Genomic DNA, 11,419 nt, shown 5'->3' on the forward strand with positions numbered 1-11,419 from the left:
CAGGATGCTGAAGCCAGTTTCTGTGCTTCCATGGTAAGGCAGTCTTTAAGCAATTACGTAAGAACGGGACTAACCCCGCATGGGCTTCATCTTCCAGCATTATGCTGCTTTTTGCCTTGGTCTGTTGTGGTGTTTTGCTTACAAATAAGCCTGAGGAACTTATTTGGCTTAATACTTTGCCTTGATACTTGAAACTTTTTATTTTGGCAATGCACAACTAATATCTCCAAGTTTTGGAGAGAGAAATTTCTTGAAAACAAGCCAAAGGGCTTATAGTCTGCCTCATACTAGTATTGAAGAATCACAGTGCTCTAGCATTAAATGGTAACATGTCCCATATTTAAGAATAATTCTATCTCCAGGGACTGAAATCACAACGTTTTAGTGTGTGAATGATTTCAGTTAGCTCTTACATTTTACATTGATTTTACCAGAATATACCTGAAGAGGATAGGGGGCTACTGTCTTCAATCCTCCTTGGGAGTTGGAGCAGCACAGTCTGCCAGACACACCAATGGGCTCTGGGTACCTGCAGTGTCCTGAAATTGATCTGAGCTAAGCACTTTGCTTAAGTGGCATATTAAACTAGAAGGCTTTATTGGATCTAGCCTCTGGCTTATTAAAATTGAGATGCAATACATAACATGCATCCTATGACCCAGATACAAGCTTTGGGATTGAACATAAGGTGAAAAATACTACAGACATGGCAGAGTAAAACTTGCATCCAGTTACAAATGAAAACTATGATTTATTTAAAAACTGCCGTTTTTTCAGACATCCATCCGTTTCACAAACAGCACAAGATCTGCTTCAGTATGCTATCAGAGATCCGTAACAGGTAACCATTTTTTTTTCTTGTTGTAGAAGGGTAGTTTGAGGAAATCTGTCAGTTTTTATAACCATTTACCTTGCCTTATAACACAGTGCCTGAGATCAGGAACTTTGTTCTGTGAACAACTGAATGATGTTGGCATTCAAAAGAGCAAACTAGGTTTAAAAAGAGCATGAGAACAATACAAAGACTGGAAAAGCTTAATCAGCCTGAAACTTAATTGTGGGTGCTGCATAATTTGGATCTTTTAAAATAAAGGTTTGTTTTTTTTTTTTCAGAAATGAGCACACAAAGTGGCTTATTTAGCGTTGCTAGCATGCTAAATAAACAGTTAGGATTCACTGTAATAGCTTTTTGTTGGTGGTTTGCTAGTCAGGACCCACTTTTATTGGTCTAGGGCATGTTAGCTCTGACCAAGCCAGACCTAGGGCAATGGCAATGCATGCAGAGCAACCGTATACTGTGTTCCAGGGAAACAGTTTAGTCAGAAAAGTTAAAGGGGTACATTACAAAAAAAAACACCGCTAAGGTATTGTGCAGTCAGTTTGGGAGATTATGAGAATGTTTGGGACTCCCCTGCCCCATCTTCAGCACAAAATGCCACTCATCACAACTGCATAGTGAGTTGTCTTTTTATATCACTAAGCTGAGTCTGGTTATAGGAACAAACAAATGAAAATTGAAGTCCTTAGTCCAGTTTTTCCCTTTTAAGCTCTTGTTCAAAAGTCTTTATAGTTGAATAAATTGTCTTCAGCACAGAGGAGTGGAAACAGTGTCAAACAGTGCAGCAACTGCTAACTTCTCTTGGCTTTCAGCATTCTGCAGAACAGCACCCTTGAGCTGGCCTCATAGAACATTGCAGGTCCTAGTACTTCAGTGTCTGGGACACTGAAATACAAAGGTGCTTAAACACAGGGCCACGTTCTGGAGCCTTATCAGACAGGGTCCAAGATTCCTCCTGCCGAGTGCTGGTATTCTTGGACATGCATCAACAGACCAGAAGCGCACAGACAGTGCTTACTGTGGCATCCCCCCAGCAGACAGCTAAGACCAACCCTCTCTCTGCATGCCCCGTTAAAGACAACAGTAGAGCCTTTCCACTCTTCCAATGCTATGGCAAGTTTTCTTGCTTAGCTGGAAGGATTAATTTAGGCTGGTCTTAATCTGCCCATAGCAAAAGGCTTTGTGCAGGTAAGGCCCTCACATACAGCTTGTTATGGCAAGAGGGTTTTTTTAAAGCCTCTCCAAGTAATTTGATCCTATTATTTGAAGAACAGAGGGAAGAATAATTTTTAAACTACCCTTAATTGCTTGTCTGTCCAAGACTCCTCTGTGCCTGAAGTCAATATTTTTCTGTGCAATATACTGAAGTCTTATCACAGGTGAAGCCAGACTGCTGAGGAGAGGGTAAAGCCTGTTCTGTAATGAACTCACACCTAATTCAAAATTACTACAGGAACCTTCTTGGCCACAGGCTTGAAGGCAGACAACAGACCATACCCAGTCTGGTTCACAAACACCTTTGACTTCAGCAGAATCAAAGTAACACCAGGAGGGAATGTGGACCAATGAGTTTATAAAAACTATTCTTTTACACAGTTGATTCCAGAAGCTTCACCAGTTGGTAGTGGTACACTGTGATGTAAAACCTGATGATCCCATCCAACTGTAGTGAGCAAGGCATTGTCTGAAGGAGACCACGATAAGCCTTTTACAAAGTCTCGATGAGAACGGCTTCTGAACCTAGAAGACAGGAACACTCCGTTAGTGACAATGCTTATGCCTAAGTGTCGTGGTACTTCCTAACTTCCCAACAGTTTTGTTAGGATGACACGCCTCAATTTAAGAACTGTTTTTATCTTCCCCTCAGTATATAGATAACAAAGCAATTTAATCAGAAGTCAGTAAGACAAACAGCTGCAGTAAATACATTCTGTTTAGTACTTACACCTCTGAAAGGTTTGAGTCAAGAACAGCTACTGAACAGTCTTCACTGATTGAAGCCAGGAAGGGTGAACTAGGGAACAGAAAGGAGATCAGTGTTAGTGCAATTAAATACATGAAACTATTTCCACGAGGCTTGGTGTCTGTTAATTCGCTGTAACCTGGTAATACTTCCTCTCAGCACAGAAGTAACAACAGTCAGAAAAACTGCCACAGTTTACACACTTCTGGTCAAAACGCAGGCATTGTTTGCTTTACTTTCTTCCTCCCTGTTGATCCTCCTCTACAGAAAGACCAGAACGAGTACTCCCGTTTGTTTTACCCTAAGAACCAACAAGGCCTACGAGCGTATATAGTCATACACTTTATGGCAGCATCTGAGACAGTACCTATGTGTAGAAAACGCAAACCCTGTGATACTTCGGGAGTGCACAGTGGAGCTGAGGGCAGAATCAGGCTTCTTCGTGTCTACTAGTGCAACTGTCCCATTTTCATCACCTTTGAGAGAAGAAGAAGGAATGAGGTTATTGGCAAAGCTGTCATGTGAAAACAGAGACCTTGATTTGTCTAATGAAAGTCAGATGGTAAGACTGCTTCTTACCTAAAGCAAAGATGTCACTTTTCTGTGGATGCCACATGACTGAGGTAGGGAGGTAACTACAGGCACTGCAAACTGCAAGTAAATAAATTGGTATGAGTGCAAAGAGAATAGCTGTTGCAAAGATAGTCCTACAGTGTCTCAGTTAGCACTGCTACTGCACTAACACATTTATTTAAAAGCTTATTTTATTTCTGTGAAATTGTTAAATTTCCTTAGCTTTTAACAGTTTTTCCTCCCCAAACAGGCATAAAACAATGTATTCCTTCCCATATAAACTCACACACAAGCAGTGACTGCGTATAGAAGCGTACCAATTCGAGTAGCTGGTTTGGGGCATCTGGTGTCCCAGAGTAAAGTTCTGCTGTCCTATAAATTGAAAGTGAATGAAAAGGTGTTTTTTTTTGTAATTTCTTTGCAGCAGAAATAAGCATGAACTTTCAGGTGTGGCGGCCTACCACTACTGGCCCACATTCAAGCCTGCATAATCTCTTTCCTTATATTTAAAAGGATGCTGCCATTAATGACAAGTTAGCTCCTTCAGTCATCCCCAGGACAGACAGAGCTAGGAACTCCCATGTTTTAATATAAACCTGTATAAATCAGCTTGGTAAACTGATCAGCAAACTCAGATTGGAACATTTAAAGAACATACATGGACACAGAGTATAACACAATAGGTAGTTTATCAATAAATATACTTGACTGAACAAATTTAAAGTTAAATCTCATTTATATCAGGTAGATTTATACAGAGAATTAGCTTTACCTCAGCACAGGACAGGAACACAGTGTCCTTACCAGGACAGGAAGCCACACATGTCACTGAACCGGAGTGAGCTACCAAAAGCACAAAAGGATAAAGAGTCTGAAAGACCGTATCCAACCTTCCTGCGTATTCCCAATGCGTAACCACATAATAGGGAGAAGGAACCTAAGAACCCTTGAGGCCTAGCAGCATAATAAAGAATAGTTTATACCCAGACAGAGGCTAATTTCTACTCAGTGATAGGCAGCTACTTCCTACCAAACTGATGAGCTGCCAAATCCAACCAGAGCCACTGCAGTTACGTCCCTGTGATTGTGGCTAAGCTTAAAGAAGCCCTGCCAGATAAGATGTGCGTTAAAAAGGGGGTGGAGAGGGAGGTCAAATAAGCAAGGTATTGCTGAAGCTTTCATTTCCTCTGCCTCTGCTGTAACTAGAGAGCACAGATCTCCTGAGATGTCATCTTATATCTCCAGTGAGCTCTTTTCAAAAAGAAACATGCATTAGAAGATCATGTGATCACATACAACTCCAAAAAAGATTTCAGCCTAGAAGAAATACTCTAAAACACACTTAGAGATGCAAGGCAAACTAAAACTTACCACATACATTTATGGGGAGAAATAAACAATAGACACCCCAGAAAAACATACAGTTGTGCTGGAAGCGTCGTAGACAGGCAAACGTTAAATCACACTGTCCACTGTTTGGCTCATGGGAAACAACCAGTGATGCTGCAGGACTGAATGCTGCATATTACAGCCACAAGAGACCAGGAAGCAAGATGAACAAGTCAGCTTGACACTCACCTCTGTAGGAGTGCAGCACAGTTTGCTGTGGGAGGTCCCAAACTTTCACACTGTGGATAAAAGCAAGCTGTTAGAAGAGCAAGGGAGAAATCACTCGGAGCAGAAACAGCAGAGCAAGGGGAACTAACCAGAAGTCTCTGCTGCCGCTGACAGCCTGGGTGCTGTTAGCAAGAACACTCACTGTCATCACCATGTCATCGTGCTCATATTTACAGAATTTATTCACTATGAGGGTTTCGTTTTCATCCAGCTCCCAGAGCTCCACAGCACCTGGAAGAGAAAAGGTGAGGCCGACTGCAAGGGGAGCGAGGGCCGCTGGCTGACGCCAGGCCCAGCCCCCTTCGTTCAGGAGGTCCCCCCTCGCCTCACGGAGCGGGGATGGGGACAGCGGCCAAACGAGGCTGCTGGGGGCACCTCTCCCGGCACCCTCAGTGCCGCTGCCAGAGCTCTGGGGCCGGGGGGCTCTGCGAGGCCCGGGCCTGGGGCGCAGAGACCCCCACAGGAGCAGGGCCGAGAACCCCCCCAGCCCCAGCCCCCCCAGGTCTCCCAAGCCCCTATCCCCAGGCGTGAGGACAAGAGCCCCCCCAGCCCCCCCAGGTCTCCCAAGCCCCTATCCCCAGGCGTGAGGACAAGAGCCCCCCCAGCCCCCCCAAGCCCCTATCCCCAGGCGTGAGGCCAAGACCCCCCCCCAGCCCCCTCGGGTCTCCCAAGCCCCTATCCCCAGGCGTGAGGCCAAGACCCCCCCCCAGCCCCCCCGGGTCTCCCAAGCCCCTATCCCCAGGCGTGAGAACAAGACCCCCCCCAGCCCCCCCGGGTCTCCCAAGCCCCTATCCCCAGGCGTGAGGACAAGACCCCCCCCAGCCCCCCCGGGTCTCCCAAGCCCCTATCCCCAGGCGTGAGGCCAAGAGCCCCCCCCCTCCAGCCCCCAGGAGCGAGGTGCTCTCGGGTCCCCCGCGCTTACCGGAGTCGGAGGCCACCAGGATGCCCTTCTCGGCCACCCAGCGCAGGTCGGCGACGCCCGCCTCGGTCTGGACGCCGGCGGTGCAGAAGCCCTCGCTGGGGGCGCGGCGGGGGTCGGCGAAGACCCAGAGCGATCCGGCCCAGCAGCGCCCGCTGAGCCCGGAGGCGCCCAGCAGCAGGGCCCCGTCTGCGGGAGGGACACGGTGGCTGAGCGCCCGCCCCGGGCCGCCGCCCGCCCCGCTCCCCGCCCGCCCTCAGGGCCGCGGCCCGCTACCTGCGCGGTAGTGCGCGCCCTCCAGGTGGCGCTCCATGCAGGCGGGCGCGTTGGGCGGGATGTTCCACTCGGGGCCGGCGCCGGGGTCAGGGCCGGCCCCGTCCGCCAGCGGCGGCGGCGGCGGTGGCGGCTGCTCGGGCGGCGGCGGCTCCTCCATGGCGGCGCGCGGCACCCCGGCCCGGCGGCGGCGGCGGCGCCCCACGTGCTCCCGCGCCGGCGCTCTCTCGCGAGAGCCCGCGAGACTCCCGCCCCGCTCCGGGCAGGGCCGCCGCCTTCTCGCGAGAGTTGGTGACGCTCCACTCGGCTCCCCGCCCCTCTCTCGCCGGCGCCTCCCGCGAGACTGGACGAGACTCCCCGTGCGGCCTCTCGCGAGAGCTCGCGGAACTTTTCCTGCCCTGCTCTGGGCAGCGGCGGTGCCTCTCGCGAGAGCTGGCGGCGGCGGTGCCATCTTGGTGCGGTGGCCGGCGGCGGTGACCGGGACGCCGAGGGTCGTTTGGTGCCGCGCCGCCCCCGCGATGCTCTCCCGCCTCGTGCTCCGCGCCGGTGAGCCGGGTGGGAGCAGCCATGCTGCCTGCGGAGCGGGCGGGCGGTTGGTTGGGGGAAGGGGTCGGGGGGGGGGGTCCTGCCTGCGCTCTGTCCTGACGCGCTCTCTGCCCCTCTCGCCCCGCAGCCCCGGCCGCGCTGAAGAACCTGCCGCCTCCCTTCCCGGCGGGGTGAGTACCGCGGGGCCGCCGCTGCTCGGGGGCGGGCGGCACGGGGCCCTCGGCCGGGCACGGCGGGGCTTTGACCTCCCGCTGTGTGCGGCCTAGCGGGGCCTCCGGTGCGCCGCTGGCCTGGCTTTCCCCTCCGAGCCGTGGCCCGTCTTTTCCCAGGGGGCCTCGGCAGCCTGGTTGCTCGAGCCCTTTGCTTTCTTAAATTATGTGATTCCGTGCTTTTTGCCGCTACGTTTCCAATTAACGTTGTAGAGCTGTAGAATGGTTGATGTTGGGAGGCACCTCTGGAGGTTATCTAGTCCCGCCCCCTTCCTCAGAGCAGGGCTCTCCAGCTAGCAGCTGTATCACAGGAAACGTGTTTGAGCTTCACCTAAGGATGTGGGGTTTTGGGGGGGGGGGGATTTTTTTTTTTAAATCAAGAAACTTAATAGAATCCTTCTTGTTATTTATAGCATATTGCACACCAAAAGAGCACTTCATGCAAGTCAGCAGTGCTTGGCTCCTCTGCCCCCTCTGCCTGAGAAAGGAGGAGAAGTACGTTATGGTTTAATTCCTGAGGAGTTCTTCCAGTTTCTTTACCCTAAAACAGGAGTCACAGGTTAATATATATCTATATTTTTTTTAATCTGTGTTTGGTTATGCTTACTTAGTTCTGTCCACAATTAGTAGTTGGTAAATAGGTAAAATATTAGGGAAAAGGCTGGCTTTTCTTTGGTGAGCATCCTGGATATGTGGAAAGCAAGGTGCTTAATTTAGAATGAGAGGAAGAGCAATTCTTATATTCTGTTAAATGATGGATTCTACAGAAAAATTACGTTTTGAGGAACTCGGAACCTTTCCATTTTACTCTTTGGGAAATAGAAGAGGTGATAAAAGCAGTCTGAAAGTCTGCACAGTATTCTTTAGTTTGAAAGTGCCCTGGAATAGCCTGGGTAGTTCAGTGGCATGCTCCTGACCATATTTTGTATATGCAGAAGTAGTTTTATTCAGGTGCTGAAGAATGAGTCAGTGTAGCACTAAAAGCTGCTATTGAGCTTCAAAGCTATAAAGCTATGCACCTGTGCTTTAAAGAAAAGTTAGAAGTATAGCATGGGCTTGAAAGAAAAATATTTATTTGCCTGCTGGCTCTCAAAACCTTTAAGTATAGACTTTTGCCTGTTTCTAAATGAGCAGAAGCTGCAAATCCCATCGAAGGTGTAACTTGCTTGCATATGTAGTGAGTGTCCTTATTGCACCAATGATCGTGGTGGTGTTGGATTTGTATACTTGCTTACGGTAAAAGAGAATATTTCTTGCTCTTGTTGTGTATCTTAAACTATTCACCTCTTTTTTTAGGTGTTTGGCTTGAATGAGCATGCTTACACCTCATACCAATAGTGCTGCTTCGTTCTTTCTTTAGGACCTTATATGTTGGGGACTGGACTCCTGCTTTACTTTCTTTCTAAAGAAATCTATGTCGTTAACCATGAGACTGTTGCAGCTGCCTGCATATTGTCAGTCTTGATTTATGGTGTAAAAAAATATGGGTCTGATGTAGCAGCTTTTGCTGACAAACTTAATGAGGTAAGAAAAGAAACCGTAATCTGACTTTACACTGATAATTCTAAGTAATCTGCTTAAATATTAAATGCTGCGTTCAGGTTGTCAAAGAATCTGTGCCCATTGTCTTCAGAACAATGCTTAAATAAGGTGTGCTATAGATCTTATGTCAGTATTGCTGTCTACGCCTTCAAAAATAATACATTCTATATCAATGCAGATACTCAATGGAATGATTTTAAGTAAGGTCAATTGTGAACCATAATTTTTCTGTCATGCTAACTTTTAACCTCCAACCTGACAATTCAGCTTGCACAAACAATTCTCAAATCGTAACAGAGAATTTTGAAAATTAGTTACAACTTACTTTCCTTGCATCTTATTTTCATTCTGAAGTGTGTGTGTGTATATACATATATATATGCGTGTATGTATGTATATATATATATGTATAAATTTTTTTTTTCAGGAGAAACTTGCTGCAGCTTTAGCTGTGAAGAATGATTCAATTAAAGGTCTTGAGACTGCAATTGAACAGGAGAAGAAAGAACAGTGGAGGGTTGAAGGCCGCAGTTATCTCTTTGATGCTAAGCGGGTATGCAGCTCCAGCCCTACTGTTGATTGTTTTTGCTGCCTTCACTATGCAATCTGAGTGCCTCTTAGATTACTAACAAGTAGCAAACCATTTGCAATATGTATATTGCAGACTTGTCAAGTTTTACTCCCTGATACGATTACTTTTTTTTTTTTAATAGAACTGTGTTCTCTTGCTGTTTTGTAATTTTGCCAAATCTTAACCAGTTGGTTTCATCCTTTGCATATAGAATAATATTGCAATGTTGCTAGAGACTAACTACCGAGAAAGACTGCTGACAGTGTACAATGAAGTAAAGAAAAGGTTGGACTACCAAGTGGCTATGCAGCTTTTAAAGCGTCAGAAAGAACAAGATCACATGATTCAGTGGGTAGAGAAAAATGTTGTTCAGAGCATCACGCCTCAGCAGGTACGTCATTTGCTTTTATCTGCTTTACATTTTAGTTTGCAAAAATGTTTGCTGGTCAGTGCTTGTGCCTTAAGCCAGAAAATGCTAAGTCATGTGTGCGTGACTTCCGCGTTGATCTGAGATGCGTTCCTACTGCTGAGTAAAAGCTAGCGTGTCCAGTTGTTGGGTACCAGATGCTTATGCTGCTGGTGATTTCAGCTAGAACATTCATGTTGTTTTGTTTTTCCAGCATAGTGCTAAGCTTGCAATAAGGTATGTTGCTTACAGATCAGGGAAGCTGCTTGTAAAATTCCACGTGTAAGACTTCAGCAGTTTAGGATCTACAGAGGGATTTTAGATGTCCTTTCTCTAATGAACAAACCTGAGAACAAGAAAACAAGTGTTCGCAGCTATGCTTGCTAATGCTTTAACATAAGCCATTATTTGGATTTGAATCTCTTGACTTCATGAATTACAATAATAGGCCTTTTAGTCTCTGCCTCGTTTCATGGGTCTAAAGTTCATGAGAATGTGTGTTTTGCATGTTTAAATATCTTTTGGCAAGTTTGTCTTCTGAAAGTTGTTTTCTTTTCTTTTGCAGCAGAAGGACAGTGTTGCAAAATGCATTTTAGACCTGAAAGCATTATCGAAGAGCGCACAGATGACAGTGTAACCATGTTGCATCTGATTCCATAGACATGTGTCTTCTATGATTTATTGTTGGAAACTGATTCTGATGCTTCATTAAAAAACTCTACTGTCCTTGACTAACAGTAGTGACACTGATTTCCTTTTTTGTGTTCATAGTAACTTAGTCTGTAAGATAAACCAACTACTCTGGTTGGAGAAAGAAGCGTGGGATTACTTAAAACCGTGGCGTGTGCGATTCTGTATGGTTCCTGGTTTGGTCATGAACACGACAGAGATGAGGCAGAGGACTGATTAGTAGAATTTTTCACTGTGATGCTAAAAGAGTGACTGGTTTTTGTTAGTTATCTGTGATTGTGACCTACATTTGTAACAACTGTTAACATGTTTTAAAAACAAAGTGAGTACTAGTGCTCCCATTCACCTAGTTAGTGAACTGTCCAAGATTTGGAGATAATCAGGAAGGATGCTAGCTGCCTTTTAAAACAAAAAAAAAAAACAAACAAAAAAATCGTCTGTAAGAGAACTTCAAGTCAGGACGATAGCATCTTCCTTTTCTGCAGAAAAGATGATGTGGCAGGCAGGAAATATATCAAAAGGTAGCTGAAAACTTAACTTCAATTGAAGTTACCAGTATAAAAGTTAAAACAGTGGAATGGATAAGTTTGCTCTTGAGGATTTTTTCTGGAAAAAGCTTGCTCTTTATCATAGTATGATAATACACTGCCTAAGACTTGCTTGCTTATTTATTTATTTGGAAAACTTTTTTTCACCCAAGGATGGGGTTACATGTCGAATACGTGTCCCAGCAGAACAAAGCACTTAAATATGTGTAATCTCACACATGTTGCTTTGGGAAGTGATTTATTTAGTAATTTTTTTCTGAGCTAAGTAAGCAAACTAGCATATGCTTAAATGCTTTGTTATATAGTTTGGTATTATATGAAGAGAATACCTGTTTTTAGTGGAGCTGGTAAAACAGCTCGTGTTTCTAAAGACTTTCTCTTTTAATCACACAAGCTCAGCAAAAAGAGTATTCTTCAGTTCATAGGTAATATAATCTTAAAAGCAAAGGCAAACTAACTTCTTAAGCTGAAGTTGACTTTTTTTTTTCTTGCTTGCAACAGTTCCTGAAAATAGAGGGGTTTTTTCATATTGTTTCCTCTTTAAAAGAAAAAAAAAAGGAAGAAGTTGCAGTACTTCCACATTTGTGTAACCCAATATTTGAATGATATTTGAGTTCTAACAAACTAGTTTGACACAGGTTCTTTTCACAAAGCAAACAGTTATTGTGGCGATAAGGCTTCAGAAGTTTTCTGTTGTTGTGTGGGCAGCAGTCTTTATGGTGTG

At 45.6% G+C, this 11,419-nt stretch overlaps 2 protein-coding genes across 2 annotated transcripts; one reads left to right on the forward strand and one right to left on the reverse strand.

The window, feature by feature from the left end:
• Window positions 1-731: 731 nt before the first annotated feature.
• Window positions 732-6,400, reverse strand: WDR77 (WD repeat domain 77). Its single transcript, XM_068918214.1, has 10 exons — window positions 6,187-6,400; window positions 5,914-6,099; window positions 5,081-5,222; window positions 4,953-5,002; window positions 4,147-4,217; window positions 3,692-3,746; window positions 3,381-3,452; window positions 3,169-3,277; window positions 2,784-2,852; window positions 732-2,578 (listed from the first exon to the last, which is right to left on the reverse strand). Exons 1-10 carry the CDS (start codon window positions 6,341-6,343, stop codon window positions 2,419-2,421), a joined length of 1,071 nt encoding a protein of 356 aa, XP_068774315.1. The 5' UTR covers window positions 6,344-6,400; the 3' UTR covers window positions 732-2,418.
• Window positions 6,401-6,506: 106 nt separating this feature from the next.
• On the forward strand, window positions 6,507-10,188 carry ATP5PB (ATP synthase peripheral stalk-membrane subunit b). The gene is made up of 7 exons (XM_068918091.1): window positions 6,507-6,729; window positions 6,857-6,899; window positions 7,352-7,497; window positions 8,299-8,462; window positions 8,908-9,033; window positions 9,263-9,442; window positions 10,023-10,188. Exons 1-7 carry the CDS (start codon window positions 6,702-6,704, stop codon window positions 10,092-10,094), a joined length of 759 nt encoding a protein of 252 aa, XP_068774192.1. The 5' UTR covers window positions 6,507-6,701; the 3' UTR covers window positions 10,095-10,188.
• The last annotated feature ends 1,231 nt before the right edge of the window (window positions 10,189-11,419 follow it).

The sequence above is a fragment of the Struthio camelus genome, chromosome 24, assembly GCF_040807025.1.
Source record: "Struthio camelus isolate bStrCam1 chromosome 24, bStrCam1.hap1, whole genome shotgun sequence".
Taxonomy (NCBI): Eukaryota; Metazoa; Chordata; class Aves; order Struthioniformes; family Struthionidae; genus Struthio; species Struthio camelus.